Here is a 21,510-nt window from a genome sequence, read left to right on the forward strand (position 1 = left end):
AAAATAAATTAAAAACAATAGCACATCAACATAAAAACATATAAACATAAATCTGAAAGCGTTGCTCAAACTCCCGTAACAGTCCCGTTATTTTATCTTTGAACCGCTTCATGTCTGCCACATGTTGGGTCGCGCACACATTTTTCAGACAGGGGAAGTGAGCTGCATCACCACCGGCAAGTTGCGTCTCCCACAATGACAGCTTCAACTTGAAAGAACGTATGCTGTCATAATACTGCGTGACAACTTTGTTGCGCCCTTGCAGCTGTTTGTTCAAGTTATTCAGGTGCTCTGTAACATCCACCATAAATGCAAGGTCCTGCATCCATTCTGCGGAATGACTTTCTAACACTGGTTTGCCCTTTTCTTCCATGAACTGTTCAATTTCTTCTCGTAAATCAAAGAAACGCCTCAGCACAGCACCTCGGCTTAACCATCTTACCTCAGTGTGGTATGGCAGGCCATAGATGTGGTCTTTCTCTCTGAGAAGGCTGTCAAACTGACGGTGATTCAGGCTTCTGGATCGGATGAAATTAACAGTTTGGATGACCACCTTCATGACGTTATCCATCTTTAATGACTTGCAACACAAAGCCTCCTGGTGCAAAATACAGTGAAAAGTCCAAAAATCACGTCCTCCATTTGCAGATTGCACTTTCTCTCTGAACTTTGTCACAACGCCTGCTTTTTTCCCGATCATTGAGGGCGCACCATCTGTAGCCAGGCTGACAGCGCGGGACCAGTCCAGTCCGACCCTGTCCAGCGCGCCGACGAGTGCGGTAAAAATATCAGCTGCTGTCGTCGTATCTGTCATCGGCACCAACTCCACGAACTCCTCGGTGACGGTCAATGTGTCATCAACTCCGCGGATGAAAATGGCCAGTTGTGCAACATCTGTAATGTCCGTGCTTTCATCAATTGCAACCGAAAACGCAATAAATGACTTTACTTTTTGCTTCAACTGGCTGTCCAAATCCACTGAAAGATCGGAAATCCTGTCTGCAACTGTGTTTCTTGTCAGGCCGCTTTTCAGGGCACACAATCTCCGCTGCCTTCATCATGCATGTTTTTACAAATTCACCCTCACTAAATGGTTTTGAAGCCACTGCGATTTCATTAGCAATGAGGTAGCTAGCTTTCACTGCAGCGTCACTGATGTCTCGGCTGTGAGTAAACACAGACTGCTGTTTCTTCAGACCCGCCAACAGTTCATTCAGCTTCTCTCATCGCCGCTGTCCTTGAAAGTTGTCATATTTGTCGGCATGAAGACTCACATAGTGGCGACGAAGGTTATATTCTTTCAGCACTGCAACATGCTCTGAACACACCAAACATACAGCTTTCCCATTCAATTCAGTGAATAAATAGGATGACCATTTTTCTTGGAACACTCTGCACTCTGCGTCCACTTTTCTCTTTTTTGACAGAGACATATTGGGGCAATGAGGGTGCCAAAGCACATAATGTTAAAAGTAGAAGCCGTAATAAATATCGCGGGCAAAACAAAGTAGCTCATTGGCTGCACGTGCTTGACCTACTTGCTCTGCCCCGGTATAAACAGTTTGCTTGCTTAACACAATTGCTATTGCGCCAACCAGTGGATGCAATTGGAACAGCAGTTTATTTTATTGAAAAATTGCAGCGCATTTTTATACTTTACAAAATTATTATTATTATTATTATTTATTTTTATTTTATTTATTTTTGATCATCTCACGGGCCGGATTAAACCCGTTTGCGGGCCTGATCCGGCCCGCGGGCCGGACGTTTGACACCCCTGGTTTAGGTAGTCTCATTTATAATTTTTCCCTACCTTGGCAGTCATTATAATTGCGGGTGATTAAAAGTTAACATTTATGGATATCCTAACTCTGGCTGGATTCAAATAGGAATTACATATCACTTTGCAAGCCAGCATAATGTGACTTGCTCGATGTGGCCTGCAAACCAGGAGTTTCAGACCACTGTGTTGCGGTAAAACTAGGCTGTCAAAGTATGGCCTTATGATATATGTAATGTATTGTCATAAATAGTTGGATTTCAATGATCAAATGTTAACTTAGGCACTCTACAGGACTGAAGCCATTGAATGCAACAACCATGTCTCTGTCACTAGCAAACACAGTCATGGGTGGTACTGGTAACTCTAAAAATCGTTTGAAAGGCACCCTAGGAAATATGCAAATAAGGCTTTACACCCTACAGCGTTAAAGCAACACATTTTCTACCTGTACTATCTTGTCCCCTAAGGAACACTATTGGCTATTTTAAGGTACAAACTGCCAGGGTACAATTATGTACCTATAACTAAAGGTCAAGGGACGTACCTTACAGGGTACCACTAAAGTGACAAGTGTTTGTGCCCCTTTAGGAACAAATCGAAACCTTTATTTCTGAGCGTGCAGGAGCTGTTTGAATTTCAACTAGACAAACATGTTAGGGTTTTTTCACATATAGTCCTCTTTAAAAGAACCGATCTCAGTCCTCTTTAAAGTGAACTCTGGGGTAAAAAAAAGAACTCAGATCCCTTTTTTATTCACACTGCCCTTGCCTTTGAATGAGGACTCAACTCTTTTGCTAGTTCACTTCCCCTATTTTGTGGTCCGAGTTATCTTTGCATTCACATTGCTATGAAAGGAACCAATATCTTTTTCCAACATTCACTCAATGCACTCTGGGTTTTTACAAAGTGCAGCAAAAGCCATTCCATCACAATGTGTTATCAGACAGCTAGATATACCTACTTACATTTTGGAAGCTAATATATTTAATTTAGTTAAAAGACGAGATATAATAATTATAATCAGAAGATAATATTAACATGTAAATATGCTTGGTAACAGAATAAATAAAGAATAATTGCAGATAAAAAATTGCTGTAATTGAACATTTTACACCCAATGTAGGCTACTGCCCCTTTAAGAGCTATCATTGATTTTGTACCCTTTGTTGTGGTTATGACCAAATATTGTTGTATTCTCATGCTATTCAAACCCCACAATCGGATTAACAGTTTATGAAGCTCTCTTAGTCTATAGATCACATATTGCAAACAAATAATCAGAAACATCTTGTCAGTACAAAATGCCACACATACGATTTTTCAGCGAATCTGCATCATCATCTTCTCACTTTTGCAGAACCAATGTGAGGCGTTATGGCAGGGGAAACGGTGTTGCATAATGGCAAGCAAACCTGGAGAGCTTTGTGTTCATATTGCCTTAAAAAAGGGAGCCGGTCCTTGGAATTAAAGCGAACCGAACTCAGACCACTTCTCGAGATGGTGTCAGTTCGGTTCGCTTCAGGGGCTCTTTTGAGGGGTCTGAGTTCCTTTTGGAGTGTTCACACTGCACAAAAAAATTGGGGAACCACATTGAGTTCACAGAAATTGTCTGAAAGAGACCAAGTGTGAAAACACCCTAAAATTAGTGATATTGCTACTAAGATGTATTATTCACAATAGGAATAGATAACAGATTAGACTCATAGTACAATTGTGAGATGCTTTACTTAAAAAAAAAAAGACAATCAGTTCAAAGTTATAATATGTGTTTCGGTCAAAATAAAAGGGCGCAAACTACAATCACTAAATAGGAATTAGAGCTAAGCCTTCTCAACGTCTTCACTTCCATAATAGGAATACAGATCAACAATCCTCTGACAACCTTCCCTCTTCCAACCATTATTCCATTAGTCCTCCTGAGAGTGTGACTAACTGACAGACAGAGAGTCTGTATCTATTACAGAGGTAAGTTAGCGACACTACATGAGACCTGCACTGCAGTACATCAGCCTTGATAGAGCTATGTTAATTTCCATGTCACTTGAAGCCTGCTTTCTTTTTGTCTTAGACAATATTTGCTAGGGATTATCATTGTTCATTCTCATTTTTTAAAATTGTTTTAATCTACTAGGTCTCCTTCTCCTCTAGCTGTTTCTGTTGCATCCTTATTCTCAGGTGCTCCCTTTGCAAAACGTAGAATTATCTCTCAGAGTTATTACAATAATAATATTGCAACAATCTATTGTCGTTGTTACTAACAAGTTGTCATTTGATTAGTCTAATCGTAACAGTTGAATCAAACGACAGTGTCCCTGTGTGTGTGTGTGTGTGTGTGTGTGTGTGTGTGTGTGTGTGTGTGTGTGTGTGTGTGTGTGTGTGTGTGTGTGTGTGTGTGTGTGTGTTTGTGTGATGTGAGCTTGGCTAGATGGTGAAATAGTGGAATTGGCTACATGCTGTAACCTAACTCATCAGAGTAGATCAATAGCGGGTTATGCACAGCAGTGGTTCCCTCACCACACTACACAGGTCAGTCAATATGTTGCTCTTTTCTTTGACATTGGATTGATTGGCAGGCTGTTATTCCTAAAACTGTTTAGTAACTAACCACAGAAATAGTGTTTAAATGTAGTGCAAGTCTTACATTGTGCTTGTTGACCTAAAGCACAGCATAGTTTGACTTTGGATAGATTAGTGAAAACTGACTGTTAGAAATCCAATGTTCTACTACAGAACATGGTGAAACAGACCGATCTTCTTTTGCTATGTTTCTAAATACCAAAGGTCTGTTCAGCTGGGTGCAACGTTACAGAATGTGCAGCTCTATCCAATACGTGTCTATGTGCAATATTCTGAACGTTTCACGTTTTCTAGTATCCTTGGTCTTTAATTGAATTAAGCACAGGTACTTTTCTAACTTCATTAAAATATAGTAAAGCCTCTGTTAATTAATGTGGGCTCCTTGGCAACATACTGTTTGGTTAAACACCTACCCTACATTTACCAAAGGAGGACAATTGCCAAGTCTTTTTGTAGGCCATAGGCTTCTGCCACTTGGTAAAGACTGTATATAACATATTATAAGCCGTATAATAAGACATCATAAGGGCTCATAACATGCTTATAACATTCTGCATCATTATGGGGCTCCATAATCAGCAGCAAATAACCAATTCAATTTGAAGAGGCATATTACTTTGCTGTGACTTGCATTACTACTGAATGGAGGCTGTGATGAACAGCTTTGTAAATATCCCTGAATAACCATTGGAGCTTCTCAGTAATGTGTTAGTATATTTATTACATCAATGGGCAGTTGGGTATCAGACAGTACTGTATCATCAATTGTGAAAATCTGAACCATGGGCTCTCTAAATTGAATTTAGAGATAACATCATTGTTCCTCTAAATGTTATTAGGTTAATCTAATCAAAATCAAATCAAGGTTTATTGGTCGCGTACACAGATTTGCAGGTGTTGTAGCAGGTGCAGCGAAATGCTTATGTTACTAGCTCCAACAATGCAGTCAAATGTCTAGCAAATACAATACAAATACACAAATAAAGTAAACAATCTAAAACAATAAATCAAGAAATGTCAGAACAAGTCAAATTAACAATCCACGTAGAGATATTAGAGTGAGCAGTGTCAGAATACAGAATATAAATATAAATACATGGTGTGTATAGACAGTATATAACTTGGAAAATAAAATGGTATGTACAGTATTATGTATATTAGGTTGAACTATATGGAGAATACAGTACAATCTGTCCTAGTCAGCTGTGTGAGATGTCTCCAGAAGGGCCTCTATTGAGACTGGTGTCTTCTTGGGTTGCATACAAACAAAGCAGAAAAAGGCCTCTTTAATTTGACAATTTTAATATAATGTTTTAAATTGTCTGAAAGGAAATGACTGTACATTTCTCTCCACTTAGTCAACAAGCAATAGAACAACAAATCTGTTTTGAACAGAACTAAAGTCAACCAAACAAGAAAACCTATAAAATGTTAACCAATGCCAGCTAGTCCTTTTGTTCTCTCCCACACAGTTACCCGAGTGTGGCTTCTATGGGATGTATGACAAAATCCTGCTGTTCCGCCACGACCCAGGCTCAGAGAACATCCTCCAGCTGGTGAAATGTGCTACAGACATCACAGAGGGAGACCTGGTTGAGGTGGTCCTGTCAGGTAAGTAAGTCGCTCTGGATAAGAGCGTCTGCTAAATGACTTAAATGTAAATGTAAGACCAGTGCTCACTACACAATACGCACTGCATGATACACACACTACACACTACCTGGTTGAGGTGGTCCTGTCAGGTAAGGCTATAGTACACACTAGAACAGGGCTGTGTTCGTTAGGCCCAAAACGGAAGAGAAAAAAATTGAAATAGGGAGGAACTACCCAAACTTGACCAATAAGAAACATTTGTTTTGGTTTTCTGATGCGGTTGCCCTAATCAAAATGATCCATCCTTAGAAGGTCACACATGGCACAACCTTATCTTCATCATCTTCATCACTGCTCAATACCGACATTGTTCCTCTGGATTTGAGTATGCAGCATGCTCCTGTTTGAGGGTGACTTCTGTTCACCTGTGTTCTGTTTGCATATAGGCTACAATCATATGACCTTTGTCCACAGTGTATTAATGCAATTGAACATAGGCCAATTGCATTCACTGGTTCTATTCAGCTGTATTTTCTGTTAGTTATGTAGCTGCTGGAATAGACCATTTGATATAGGGAAGAGAGGTGAACTCTCTTATGAACCCTTGAGGTTGAATAATATCAGAAAATGGAAGGTTCCTTTTGTTGTGTTCAAAATGCAGAACATGTTCTAGCTTCATACAGATTGTGAACAGAGTACAAAGCATCTCCATAATAGCAGCTTGAAAAGGAGGAGAGAGATATAATGTTACCCAGGGTAATGGACTAATCAGAAGACACAATGATAATAGTGAGGACATGATGTTACTATGAAATTGATTTACATGGCAAAAGCGTGTATGTATTCTATGTGCTTGGCTAATAGCTAGATGGTTCAGTCAGTCAACACAACAGACAATAACATATATAACTGGCTGCATGACAAATACAGAACTAGAGGGCATGTTGCTGTCTAGCTGATGTGGCCTGCTACCTAAGATCATCTATTCACATACTATCCTGTTTAAAACCACCAGAAGCTTAGCTGCCAATCAGAAAAACCAACTCACAAGTCAAGGTCTGGACATTTGGAACTATCCCAATATGCAAATTCACCAAATACTGTAAGCTCTATCTCAGATGCCCCTCTCTCGTGAAGTAATAAAGCATTTATGAAAATAACAAAACAGTAAGTTGTCACATAAATCATTGCTCATCTCTATGTGTCCAGTGATGTCTCTCTCCACTGGGCAACGACGTCAATTCAACGTCTATTCCACATTGGTTCAATGTAATTTCATTGAAATGACGTGGAAACAACATTGATTCAACCAGTGTGTGACCAGTGGGTCGGCTTTGTTTGGCAGTGTTCTGCCCCCCTCCACTCACTCCCGTTGTTGTGGAAAGTTTGGCTGCCTCACCCGGTGAGAAATCAGGGGTGGGCTTATCTTAGCTTAAGAGCAGGAAGTGATCCAAGTATCAATCTTGACACTGATAAAGTGTTTTTACAAACACTTGGCAGGCTTTCTCTTCCCCCTCTCAGCGTGCTACAGTATGGCAGGTAATTTAGTTGTGTCTGTGGTACAGAGACATGGGGTAGAATAACACCTCCGCTACCCCCTGGCTACACCCCTCGCTGGGAAGGAGAGGGCTCAGGTGATTTAATTGTGTCTGTGGTACAGCAACAGGGGAGACATGGGGTAGAATGACACCTCCGCTACCCCCCTCGCTGGGAAGGAGAGGGCTCAGGTGATTTAATTGTGTCTGTGGTACAGCAACAGGGGAGACATGGGGTAGAATGACACCTCCACTACCCCCCTCGCTGGGAAGGAGAGGGCTCAGGTGATTTAATTGTGTCTGTGGTACAGCAACAGGGGAGACATGGGGTAGAATGACACCTCCGCTACCCCCCTCGCTGGGAAGGAGAGGGCTCAGGTGATTTAGTTGTGTCTGTGGTACAGCGACAGGGGAGACATGGGGTAGAATGACACCTCCGCTACCCCCCTCGCTGGGAAGGAGAGGGCTCAGGTGATTTAGTTGTGTCTGTGGTACAGCGACAGGGGAGACATGGGGTAGAATGACACCTCCGCTACCCCCCTCGCTGGGAAGGAGAGGGCTCAGGTGATTTAGTTGTGTCTGTGGTACAGCAACAGGGGAGACATGGGGTAGAATGACACCTCCGCTACCCCCCTCGCTGGGAAGGAGAGGGCTCAGGTGATTTAGTTGTGTCTGTGGTACAGCAACAGGGGAGACATGGGGTAGAATGACACCTCCGCTACCCCCCTCGCTGGGAAGGAGAGGGCTCAGGTGATTTAGTTGTGTCTGTGGTACAGCGACAGGGGAAACATGGGGTAGAATGACACCTCCGCTACCCCCCTCGCTGGGAAGGAGAGGGCTCAGGTGATTTAGTTGTGTCTGTGGTACAGCGACAGGGGAGACATGGGGTAGAATGACACCTCCGCTACCCCCCTCGCTGGGAAGGAGAGGGCTCAGGTGATTTAGTTGTGTCTGTGGTACAGCGACAGGGGAGACATGGGGCTATTGTGTTATGTTAGGGTCACATGTTATAAAGGTTCACATGGGTATGTCTTACTGCACAGGTATTTCTTTTTGTACTACTGTCTTTATTCAGTTCATCTCAGCTTATGCTCACACTCACATTTGAGATAAAATATCAAAACAAGTTATAACCTTCTTCTGTTCCTGAATCTTGATAAGTCTTAGAAGGTATATGAGGGGAGACAGTGTGAGTATTATCATACTAATATCACCAACAAAAAAATGTCATTAAAATGTATTTATAAAGCCCTTTTTACATCAGCAGATGTCACAAAGTGCTATACAGAAACCCAGCCTGAAACCCCAAACAGCAAGCAGTAGAGCAGCTGCTATAAACGGTTCCCCACTTGACAGAGCCACACTCCACTGAACTCATCAATAAAATCATGAATTCCCTTCACAGATGATCACTTGGGTAAAATCTCCTACCTACAAGGAGAAATAAAAATGCATATGGTTGGTAAATTAACATTACGGTGTGTTAAACTGCATCCCAGAGAGTTGTTTTCACCAGCCAGTCTTCCTGTCAAAGATCTCACAATTTGTGTTTCCTCGTTTGAGCTTTTCGACTTCTAGAGCAACTTAATTAGTGTGAAGGTGGATAGGATGCTAAAAACACTTTTGCTGTCATCAGCATGAGGGTGTGAGCAGCGTACATTTGTCACGCTGGCGCAGGATGCTACTGGATGCAAGCAGGGGTGTGTACACCATACTGTAAACATAAATATGGAAGAGAGGAAGAAGTCAACTTGAACTCTTTCCAATGAAAATGCTTTCCGCCCTGTTTGATCACTGAAATGTAACACACTGTAACACTACAGGATGCACAGTGCCTTTGGAAAGTATTCAGACCCCTTGACTTTTTCCACATTTTGTAACACTTTTTTGGTTACTACATGATTCCATGGGTGTTATTTCATAGTTTTGATGTCTTCACTATTATTCTACAATGTAAAAAATAAAGAAAAACCCTTGAATGAGTAGGTGTGTCCAAACTTTTGACTGGTACTGTAAGTATTTATTTAGATTAAGCCTACTTAGGCACCACATTCACATACACACACTCATTTTCTGAAGCATGTAATGACAGTTTACATGTTGTTAAATTTCCAAACATACATTGGCCTTTAAACAAAAAGCAAAACAATAATTGGAATAAATTGAAGCAGTTTACCCAGCAGAATGGCCAATCAGAATGTATTCTACTTGAGCGTGCTGAGACAAGCATGTTAGTGGGGAGATGTGTGTGTTTGATGAGGCAGTCTACTCTTATGCTGAGCTCTCCACTCTATCCCATTGGCCCAATGCAGCCTAACTGCACCAGCCAATCAGAAAATCACAACTCCATATGCAGCAAAAAGCCTTGTTTACCTCAACATATACAAATACTGTACCAGGGAATGGCCATTCATTTTTAATTCTACATCCATACCACCACACTACTTCACTACTATATCACTATTCACAGAATACAACTCAGTTCTTGATCTAGGAGTGTGAGGAAAATGTTGGAATTGAACCATTGACTATTGTTGTTGTTGTTGTTGTCCTGTTCTAGCCTCTGCCACAGTGGAGGACTTCCAGATCCGTCCCCATGGCTTGTTTGTCCACTCCTACCGGTCCCCTGCCTTCTGTGACCACTGTGGAGAGATGCTGTGGGGCCTGGTGAGACAGGGCCTCAAGTGTGAAGGTAGGTACTGTACAGAAGGAGCCCTGGACTGCATCTCAAATGGCAGCCTATTCCCTATATAGTGCACTACTTTTGACCAGAGCTCTGGTCAGAAGTAGTGCACTTTGTAGGGAATAGGGTACAATTTGGGACGCAGCCCTGGGCCTATTTCAACTAATGTAATTAGGTTCCAGCCACTCCGACACAATTATGTAACTCTGTAAGAGAGGATATTATCAGGGTACATGGGATACAGGCCACTCTGGTGTACTCTAGTCTGAAGAGGTCTCTTCAGGGTTTGTGATGAGCAGCAAAGCCCCTGCTTGAAGAGTGTTGGGAAGAAGAGAACAGTTTGTCTTCTGTCAGGCTGAAGAGGCAGGTGGAAAGGTAGTGCATAGAGGGGATGGAGGTATACACAATAGCCTAATATGTATAAAAGTGAAGTATTACATACTGTGGTGTCTGACTGGAATGGTGGCGAGCTCATGAAGGAACGTTTCCCAAAGACAAAGTTTCAACAATCCATGAATGACTTGGTCCATTAGATGATTCCTAATTATACTGAACAAAAATATAAACGCAACATGCAACAATTTCTACGATTTTACTGAGTTACAGTTCATATAAGGAAATCAATCAATTGAAATAAAGAAATTAGGCTCAAATCTAAGGATTTCACATGACTGGGAATACAGATATGCATCTGTTGGTCACAGATACCTTAAAAAAAAGGTAGGGGCGTGGATCAGAAAACCAGTCAGTTTCTGGTGTGACCACCATTTTCCTCATGCAGCGTGACACATGTCCTTCACATAGAGTTGATCAGGCTGTTGATTGTGGCCTGTGGAATGCTTCACTCCTTTTCAATGGCTGTGCAAAGTTGCTGGATATTGGTGGGAACTGGAACATGCTGTCGTACACGTCGATCTAGAGCAATGCTCAATGCGTGACATGTCTGGTGAGTATGCAGGCCATGGAAGAACTGGGACATTTTCAGCTTACAGGAATTGTGTACAGATCCTTGCTACATGGGGCTGTGCATTATCATGCTAAAACATGAAGTGATGGTGGTGGATGAGTGGCACGACAATGGGCCTCAGGTATCTCTGTGCATTCAAATTGCCATCGATAAATTGCAATTGTGTTTGTTGTCCGTAGTTTATGTTCGTTGTCCGTAGCATAACCCCACCGCCACCATGGGGTACTCTATTCACAACGTTGACATCAGCAAACCGCTCGCTCACACGACGCCATACACACTGTCTGCCATCTGCTCGGTACAGTTGAAACCGGGATTCATCCGTGTAGAGCACACTTCTCCAGCGTATCAGTGGCCATTGAAGGGGAGCATTTGCCCACTGAAGTCGGTTACGACGCCAAACTGCATTCAGGTCAAGACCTGAGGACGACTAGAACGCAGATGAGCTTCCCTGAGCTGTTTCTGACAGTTTGTGCAGAAATTCTTTGGTTGTGCAAACCCACAGTTTCATCAGCTGTCCGGGTGGCTGGTCTCAGATGATCCCGCAGGTGAAGAAGCCGGATGTGGAGGTCCTGGGCTGGCGTGGTTACACGTGGTCTGTAGTTTTGAGGCCGGTTGAATGTACTGCCAAATTCTCTAAAACAATGTTAAAGGCGGCTAATGGTAGAGAAATGAACATTCAATTCTCTCGCAACAGTTCTGGTGGACATTCCTGCAGTCAGCATGCCAATTGCACACTCCCTCAAAACCTGACATCTATGGCAATGTGTTTTGTGAGTGGCCTTTTATTGTCCCCAACACAAGGTGTACCTGTGTAATGATCATCCTGTTTAATCAGCTTCTTGATATGCTACACCTGTCAGATGGATTACCTTGGCAACGGAGAAATGCTCACTAACAGGGATGTAAACAAATTTGTGCACCAAATGTGAGAGAAGTAAGCTTTCTATGCATATGGAACATTTCTGGGATCTTTTATTTCAGTTCATGAAACATGGGACCAACAGTTAACATGTTCCATTTATATTTTTGTTCAGTGTAGTTCCATAAAGACAGTCTCTCACCAGTTTGATGCAAGTATAAAAATGGCCACGTTACATGTGAACTCACCTTTGCTCTGAAACCGTCTGTTTCTCTCCTCTGAAGGTTGTGGTCTGAACTATCACAAGCGCTGTGCCTTTAAAATCCCAAATAACTGCAGTGGGATCCGCAAGCGGAGGTTGTCCAATGTCTCTCTGACCGGCTTGACCACCCTTACCACCACACGGTCCAATGAGCCTTCGCCTTTCACCTCCGACGAGGCCTTACTGGTGAGTTTACCCCTGGTTACTGTGGGTCATCATGAAGAGCTACACACACACATGCACATTATCACACAGGCATGGACGCACGCACGGACCCAGGCACACACACACACACACACACTACACACACACACACACACACACCACACACACACACACACACACCATAGATTACTACATGCCCTACGCATTCCCAACCTCCCAATGGCAAATTGTTGGATTATGATGAGAAGCATGTTCCTACTATAAAGGACCTGATGTGATTCTGAAAGCCTCTGTTGCTGGTTGTGTTCATGATGAATTCTGTTGGAGCAGGTCTTTACTCCAGCAGCAGTCAGTCATGTGTGTGAATATTGTTCTGGTTTAACTCTGATCTCTCTCTTCACCTCCTCCCTGTGTGTGTCCCTGTCCTCTCCTCGCTGTATACTCAGTCTCCTGTCAGTCCTGGCATGGAGGTAGGTACCCCAATACCCTGCCCTCACTTATTGCAGTATCAATACGCCTATTATCACCAGAAGCACGTCGCTCTTTCCCTGTGTCAAAATAAGACAAATACAAATGTTGTTTAGGTAGCTGATGACATCTGTTACCTACCTTGTGCCTTGCTCTGAGTGGGGCATCAGGGCAACACCCTGACTGATCTACCCTGCTACTCTCCACAGCAGAAGACACAGACAGACTTCTTTTCTGGCAGAGAGAGAAGGTCCTCTTCCTACATCGGCCGGCCCATAGAGTTAGACAAAATCCTCCTGTCCAAAGTCAAGGTGCCTCACACCCTCGTCGTCCACTCCTACACACGCCCCACCGTCTGCCAGCACTGCAAGAAGCTACTCAAGGGCCTGTTCCGTCAAGGCCTGCAATGCAAAGGTACTGTAGGGGTTCAGAGAAACTTGAGATAATGAGAGAGGTTGACAGTGGTTGGTGGAGGAGGTGTGGATGATAGTGAGTCACACAGTACTTACTGTAATACTGTGTGACTCACCCGTGGGCTTTTGCCAGCTCAATATTTTCAGGTGGTATTTTTGGATATCTCAAGACTTTGTTGTCACAGAGTTGGTAGAGCTAACAGACGGCAGTTGTTTCTCCCTCAAGCTTTCTTTGTGACATCTTGAATAACTATTATGGTCTAAATAATAGATAGCCCTGTAACTGTATAATTACATGGTAATCACAAATGCAGCAACAGTGTTGTGACTACCATAGAGATCCTATAATTCACAGATGTACTGTACTGTAATTCTATGGTTACTACAGTGTGCACAAGCCGTCATGTTGCTTTCATTTACGTTGCGTCTCTGGCAACCGAACCGATAGAACGAACGACCAGCCGGCTTGGGTAGCAACCCTAGATTTGTGTCGGGACAATATCTTGTGGAAGGATGAAATAGTATAAATAAATTCATCAAAATACGGTTTTTAATGAAAATATGTCAATCATTATTTGAATATGTGGGTAACCTGTTGTATAAAAGTGATAATGCCCTTGAAGCCGTTGTTTGGAGGATATATTGGCACGGTTTGCTGGCCGTCGATTTCGTCTCGGGCTTAACAACACCCGTGCCAATATATCCTCCAAACACCAGCTTCTCTGGCATTATCACTTCAATAGAGTTGTACTTTATATAGACAACAGAACAGAGTGTAATAGTATCATATGAGAGACGGTTCATTAGGTACTCTAGCAGACAGATAAGGTGCTGTTTGTAGTCACAGTGCTATTGGACAGGTTACATATGGATATGTCATCTCTCTCTCTCTCTCTCTCTCTTCTCTATCTTTCTCCCTCCCATCTTACACTCTCTCTCACACTCTCTCTGTTTCTCTCTCACGGTTACAGATTGCAAATTCAACTGTCATAAACGATGTGCGCCCAAAGTACCAAACAACTGCCTTGGAGAAGTGTCTAAAAATGGAGGCAAGTTTCACTTTAGATAGTCATTTGCTGTAAATGTGACAGATCTTTCCTAGTAAGTGGTCGTCCATCTCATATAGTTTCCAAGAAATGTCACAGGATATGTTTCTTTCAATTCTGCAACATTTACTTCAGTTATGAGAGACTGAAGAAAGATAATCATATATAGGATACCAGCTGAATTCTTGGAAGTACCAGAATATTCCTTGAAATATCGACCGAATTATGACTGTAAAATAACATCACTGTTTTATTTTAAAATCTCTTCCACACTACCGCTCTGATATTCTTTGTATTTTTCATTTTTTTCTTCTTCTTTTGGTTCCTTCTTTCTTCTTCTTTAAAAAACAGGGTTTCTCTGGCATACTTAATGTTCTACTATTCTCTTTTCCTACACCTTGTGTGTTTCCACCTGTTGCTCCTCCTCCTCCTCCAGATCTGCTGAGCTCAGGGGCGGAGTCTGATGTGGTGATGGGGGAGGGTTGTGACGACCACGACAGTGACAGGAACAGTGGTCTGATGGATGACATGGAGGAGGCCATAGTGCCTGACTCGGGCCTGCTGGAGGCTGGCCATGGGGAAATGGGAGACCTCCATGACCCAGAGGATGACTGCAACAGGGCTATAAGGTGATTGACTGGGCCTGGGACTAGGACAGGGGGACCCCCCAATGGCTGTGGATATGTACAGTAGTCATAGGTCCTGTTAAAATATCCACTCTAGCATACTGCTTAGAATGAAGCAATGTACCCCGGCTCAACCCTTACCCTTACCCTAGCCATAACCCTAACCCTAGCTTCATCTCCACGTCCAGGTTCAACCACAACCCTAACCCTAGCTTCATGTCCACATTCTGGTTCAACCCTAACCTTAGCCTCAACCACAACCCTAACCCTAACCATAGCTTCATGTCCACATCCTAGTTGTAACCTAACCCTAACTTCATGTCTACACGTTGGATCAACCCTGACCCAGTCCATAACCCTAACTTCATGTCTACACGTTGGATCAACCCTGACCCAGTCCATAACCCTAACTGAGTCCTGAAGTTGAGAAGAAACATTCACAGAGTTTTCTGTTTGACTCCCTTCATTCCAAAGCCCGTCTACTAGCAACAACATCCCGCTGATGCGAGTGGTCCAGTCAGTCAAAAACACCAAGAGGAAAAGTAGCAATATTATGAAGGAAGGTTGGCTAGTGCACTTCACCAGCAAAGACACTCTAGTAAGTCTGATTATATTAATGTATTTTTGTCACACCAACTAATCAATCTGCTGTAGAGTTGCACAATTCCATGATTGTAATGTTTTGTATGTTTTGTTGAAGTTATTTTGTGAATGCCTGTCTTTTAAATGTTAAATTGTGTTTTTATTTAATCAAATCTGCTATGGGCACTAACCTATGGCATAATAGATGCTATGAATAGATGGAAACCCCCATTGCCAAGAGGTGGAACGCACCAGGAACATATGTTATGTTGTCTCAGTCTGTGCAAGGCTCTCTATCTGTTTCCACTACAGAGGAAAAGACACTACTGGAGGCTGGACAGCAAATGCATCACGCTTTTCCAGAATGACACAGGGAGCAAATACTACAAGGTAAGAAATCAATTGAAATGTTATATAGATTATTATGGGTGAGGGTGATTGAAATCAAAGAACTGAGCTTTATGCAAACTAATTTACTGTAATTTAGGGTTTGAATAAGACAAGGTAACATGCAGTTTTACACTATACTCTCGACTGATAAGCAGGCTGCAACCACTTTTTCATATAAAGACTTAAGATATAATGTAATTTGTAGCAAGAAATAGGCGGCCTGGACCAAGACATTGATCAGACATTGATCAGTTTGAAATATCATGCTTTATATTGAAATGCAAGTGCTCTAATCCCTGTAAAATGACTGCTACTACATCAATCAATCAAATGTATTTCATAAAGCACTTTGTACAACAGCTGTTGTCACAAAGCGCTTTACAGTAACCTGGCCTAGACCTCAAACAGCAAAGAGCAATACTACTTCTGCTATGTGGCAGGAAATTCCGTTGTCAGAGGTGTTGTCTCTGGACCCAGCCAAGACCTTCAACTTGCTGTCTGAGGGCTCCAACGCCCACTGCTTTGAGATTGCTACGGGCAGCCTGGTCTACTATGTAGGGGAGAACCTGGCGAGGCCGGAGGGCCCGGGGAGCATGTCGGCCCACAGCAGTATGCTGGTCAGCGGGGTCGGGCCGGATGTGGCTAGGATGTGGGAGATGGCCATCCAGCACGCCCTCATGCCCGCCATCTCTAAAGGACTGTCACACGGGTCACGCCACAGTGGCCACAGTACGTATAAGCAGAGTGAATTGGATAGATTTTGGGATAGATTAACTCTTATATAAATTAATTTAATTTAATTGAAGCAACCTTGTTTTACTTAACACTACGGTTGCAAAATTCTGGTAACTTTCCCAAAATTCCCAGGTTTTCCAGAAATCCTGCTTGGAAGATTCCCGGACTCAGGAGGGGAATAAGCAGGAAATCCTGTCACGCTCGTTGAGGAACGGGTCAGACCAAGCTGCAGCGTGGTATGCGAACATGTTTATTAAACTGGATAAACACTGACAAAACAACAAAAGGCAACGAAACGTGACGTCGGAAGGCTATACACTAACAAGCCAAACACACCGAAACACAAACAAGATCCCACAACCCAGGCAGGAAAACTGGCTGCCTAAGTATGATCCCCAATCAGAGACAACGAGCGACAGCTGCTTCTGATTGGGAATCACACCCGGCCAAACGTAGAAATAGAAACCTAGATCTAAACATAGATCTACAACAACATCGAACTAAACATGCACACCCTGACCAAACTAACTAGAGTTCTATAGGTCAGGGCGTGACAGTACCCCCCACCAAAGGTGCGGACTCCGGCCGCACAAACCTGACTTAACAGGGGAGGGTCCGGGTGGGCTTCCAGCCTCGGTGGCGGCTCCGGCTCCAGGCGTGACGTCTTCTCCCTTACTGACTCCGCGTTGCACCCCTGGACCGGTCTGGACCTCAACGCGGAGCTTCCCCTCTCTGTCCTCCCACGATGCACCGATCCCTGTCTGGACCCTGGTGTGAGAGACCCCGAACCTAGAGAGGGGCTGACGTCTGGACCCGGAGTGGAGCCGCTGACCGGAGCTGAACTGGATCCCGGTGGAGCGGACTGCTCTAGCTCCGGAGTGGATCCGCTGACCGGAGCTGGACTAGGCACCGGTAGAGCGGACTGCTCTGGCCTCTGGAATGGATCAGCTGACCGGAGCTGGACTTGGCACCGGTGGAGCGGACTGCTCTGACTCCGGAGTGTATCCACTGACCGGAGCTGGATTGGGCACCAGTGGAACAGGCCGGGCCGGACTGGGGACACGCACCACTGGTCTGGTGCGAGGAGCAGGAACAGGCCGTACCGGACTGGGAACACGCACCACTGGCTTGGTGCAAGGTGCAGGCACGGGCCGTACTGGCCTGGGAACACGCACCACTGGCTTGGTGCGGGGAGCAGGTACGGGGCGTACCGGGCTGGCGACACGCACCACTGGTTTGGTGCGAGGAGCAGGGACGGGCCGTACTGGACTGGGAACACGCACCACTGGCTTGGTGCGGGGAGCAGGTACGGGGTGTACCGGGCTGGCGACACGCACCACTGGTTTGGTGCGAGGAGCAGGGACGGGCCGTACTGGGCTGGGAACACGCACCACTGGCTTGGTGCGGGGAGCAGGTACGGGGTGTACCGGGCTGGGAACCGGCGCTGGAGGTCTACGACTGTACCAGTCCTTTACTCTCCGCGCCCAATCCTCCTCCAGTGAGGACTACTCCGGGAGCCCCCACGAGTTAGGGAACAGAAACTCATCGTCGTCGTCATCCTCCGACTCCTCAGTATAAAACAGTTCCATTCCCATGGTCGTAGGGACTCAAACTGGAAACCCACCGGGTGCAGTGGTCGGGGTTCTTCTCTCTCGCTCCCCGACCACCCCTTTAGCCCCCCCCAAAAAAAAATATATTGGGGCTGCCTCTCGGGCTTCCTCCTCGGTCGGCGCCGTCGGTGTCGCCGTTGCTCCTTCCTCTGTCTGTTCCCAAGGACGGCGATCTATCCCAGCCTGGATCTCCTCCCATGTCCTAGATCCCTTACCATCCAGGATGTCCAGGATGTCTGCTCCTGGCCACGCTGCTTGGTCCTCGTTTGGTGGGATCTTCTGTCACGCTCGTTGAGGAACGGGTCAGACCAAGCTGCAGCGTGGTATGCGAACATGTTTATTAAACTGGATAAACACTGACAAAACAACAAAAGGCAACGAAACGTGACGTCGGAAGGCTATACACTAACAAGCCAAACACACCGAAACACAAACAAGATCCCACAACCCAGGCAGGAAAACTGGCTGCCTAAGTATGATCCCCAATCAGAGACAACGAGCGACAGCTGCTTCTGATTGGGAATCACACCCGGCCAAACGTAGAAATAGAAACCTAGATCTAAACATAGATCTACAACAACATCGAACTAAACATGCACACCCTGACCAAACTAACTAGAGTTCTATAGGTCAGGGCGTGACAAATCCTAAAGCCTCCAACCAGGATTTCTGGAAAGCCTGGGAATTTGGGAAATTTACCAGAATTTTCCAACCCTACTCAGCACTAGGAAAGAACACTCTCAAGGTTATAGTATGGAATACTATTAACTCTTATGGAATACTCTTAACATTTCCCTTACACCAACAGAGGATGTTTCCATCAGTATTTCAGTGTCCAACTGCCAGATTCAAGAGAACGTGGTAAGTAGGATTTGCTCTCACATCATTTGAAAGACTTTGGGTATATTTTTATTTTTTTGTGAGTATAATATTGCGTTAATAATATTATTATTTTGCAGTAATAATATATGTAATATTATATATAATATTGCGGTAATAATATATTGCGGTTCATGTCTGCTCCTCTTACATGGTTAGGTTATTTGCAGGCATTTCTTTAGACAATAGACATAGACAAAAGACAGTAGACAACTTAACATTCCACAGACATGGATCCACTAAACTACACATGACAGTGGCTGGTACTTAATGCCCAACCTTCAACATAAATAAAAAAGCTGAATGCATGGTTTGATTTCTGAGGTGAGATCATCCTCTAAGTAGCTCAAATGGATATTATTTTGATTACCCACTCAGCCAAGCAGTTGCCATAGCTACTCTCGATAATTAGTCACAGTACCACTGGTTATAATTATATTTCTGGGCAACTCTTCCAGTCGTGTATGAGATTAGTGGGTATTAAGTTGTCATGTGAGAAGAGATAAAAATGGTTGTAGACAAAACAAAAACAAAATATTTGTGACAGTATACACTTGAAGCTTTCATTTAAACCCATTTACTGGATTTTTACACCTACAGGATATCAGCTCAGTGTATCAGATATTCCCGGATGAAGTCCTTGGATCGGGCCAATTTGGGATAGTTTATGGAGGTGATGCATTTGTACCACCTTGTCACACTGATAACCTGCAAAAAAGGTGTTAACTTGATTGCATGAGGGACACAGCCTTGATATCAATTCTCTCCTGATCTCATGCCAGCAAAATATTTGCATGACCAAGGAGGTGTTTATTGTATTGGGAAATTACAAATACAGTACATTGTTAAAAATGGCTAGTACATTGTTAAAAGTGGTTAATCAGATCAATTTGAATCTTTTAAAAAAGTATTTGAGATAATCATTCATTCTGAGAAGTAACACCTGTATAAACCTGTAACCTGCCTTTGATTTCTCCATAATATAATGTCTCCATACTACAGGAAAGCACAGAAAAACTGGCCGGGATGTAGCAATTAAGATCATCGACAAGTTACGCTTCCCCACCAAGCAGGAGAGCCAGCTACGCAATGAGGTCGCCATCCTTCAGGTAAACACACACCAGCACGCATGGCCCTGTGTGTGCTTATGAAACGCATCATATTATAACCTTTTTCTCAGATGTTGCCAGACACACATTATGATGAACACATGAGAAAAAAATGACAGAGCTAAAGACAAAAATAGAGAGTCTCTTGATATTGTGTCAGTAGGTAGGTAAATAATGAGGTTATTATCCTGACAACACAGTGAGTGTTTGAAGAGCCTGTCGAGCACTCTGCCTGCTTCCTTTAAAAGGCTCCTGTGTTTCTGTTTTTACTTCCTAGAACCTGCACCACCCTGGGGTAGTGAACCTGGAGTGCATGTTTGAGACGCCGGAGCGCGTCTTCGTTGTCATGGAGAAGCTCCACGGAGACATGCTGGAGATGATCCTGTCCAGTGAGAAGGGGAGGCTGCCTGAACGCATCACCAAGTTCTTCGTCTCACAGGTAACCCTGGCTGACAAGCGTTGTCGCTAGCAGACAATGGACTGACGTGCCGTAGCAGTGCCACACACCTGCTTTTACAGATGCTGTGACACTCACATACTGTATACTGTATACAAACACAGTCAGTGAACTAAGTGGTTTACGGGCATGCTTATGTATTTTTCTGATAATGTCATAATATCTGTTTAATCATGTGTTGTTGCACTTTTAACTATGATATGCAATGTATTTATTTATTTCAAGTAGCTTTTTGCTGTAGTCAAATGACCTAGTGGCCTCATGGATGGAATGTTATTAATATTTTTCATAATTTCGTAATTTATAAACATTTATTTATATTTTTATGCAGAACACTGATATAGCCCACTGCAGTAATGTTTGACAGTATATAAATGCAAATGACCAGATTATATTACATTTTTGAATCATCCCTAATTAAAGTAATCATTCACCGTGTACAAATCATTATTTTCACCTATTTTTCAGATTCTTCAGGCTCTTCGTCATCTCCACTTCAAGAACATCGTCCACTGTGACCTCAAACCAGAGAACGTCTTACTGGCGTCTGCAGACGCTTTTCCACAAGTAAGAAAACCTCCAGTTCAGCTTCCAAACAAGCCAAAACAGAAACATCAATTTCACAGACATAAACAGACATTCATCTATCAGTCTACTCTAAGATAATGTGGATGATTATGGCAACTGCACGCTCAGTGTCTCTACAATGTTCTATGTCTCTTGATTTTAATTATACACTCCCAATCATTGATACACGGCCTTTCTCTC

The 21,510-nt window shown here is 43.6% G+C and overlaps 1 protein-coding gene across 1 annotated transcript in view; it reads left to right on the forward strand.

Annotated features, from left to right (window-relative positions):
* LOC121544720 (serine/threonine-protein kinase D1-like) overlaps window positions 1–21,510 on the forward strand; it is a 62,605-nt gene that overhangs the window by 32,377 nt on the left and 8,718 nt on the right. The window contains exons 2-16 of the mRNA XM_041854811.1: window positions 5,833–5,971; window positions 10,049–10,180; window positions 12,285–12,448; window positions 12,874–12,897; window positions 13,105–13,309; window positions 14,280–14,357; window positions 14,791–14,983; window positions 15,455–15,578; window positions 15,875–15,952; window positions 16,393–16,681; window positions 19,106–19,158; window positions 19,777–19,849; window positions 20,179–20,285; window positions 20,563–20,724; window positions 21,211–21,309. Coding sequence (XP_041710745.1) covers window positions 5,833–5,971; window positions 10,049–10,180; window positions 12,285–12,448; window positions 12,874–12,897; window positions 13,105–13,309; window positions 14,280–14,357; window positions 14,791–14,983; window positions 15,455–15,578; window positions 15,875–15,952; window positions 16,393–16,681; window positions 19,106–19,158; window positions 19,777–19,849; window positions 20,179–20,285; window positions 20,563–20,724; window positions 21,211–21,309 — 1,920 coding nt within the window. The remainder of the gene's footprint in view (window positions 1–5,832; window positions 5,972–10,048; window positions 10,181–12,284; window positions 12,449–12,873; window positions 12,898–13,104; window positions 13,310–14,279; window positions 14,358–14,790; window positions 14,984–15,454; window positions 15,579–15,874; window positions 15,953–16,392; window positions 16,682–19,105; window positions 19,159–19,776; window positions 19,850–20,178; window positions 20,286–20,562; window positions 20,725–21,210; window positions 21,310–21,510) is intronic.

Source organism: Coregonus clupeaformis, chromosome 29 (assembly GCF_020615455.1).
Source record: "Coregonus clupeaformis isolate EN_2021a chromosome 29, ASM2061545v1, whole genome shotgun sequence".
NCBI classification, from domain to species: domain Eukaryota; kingdom Metazoa; phylum Chordata; class Actinopteri; order Salmoniformes; family Salmonidae; genus Coregonus; species Coregonus clupeaformis.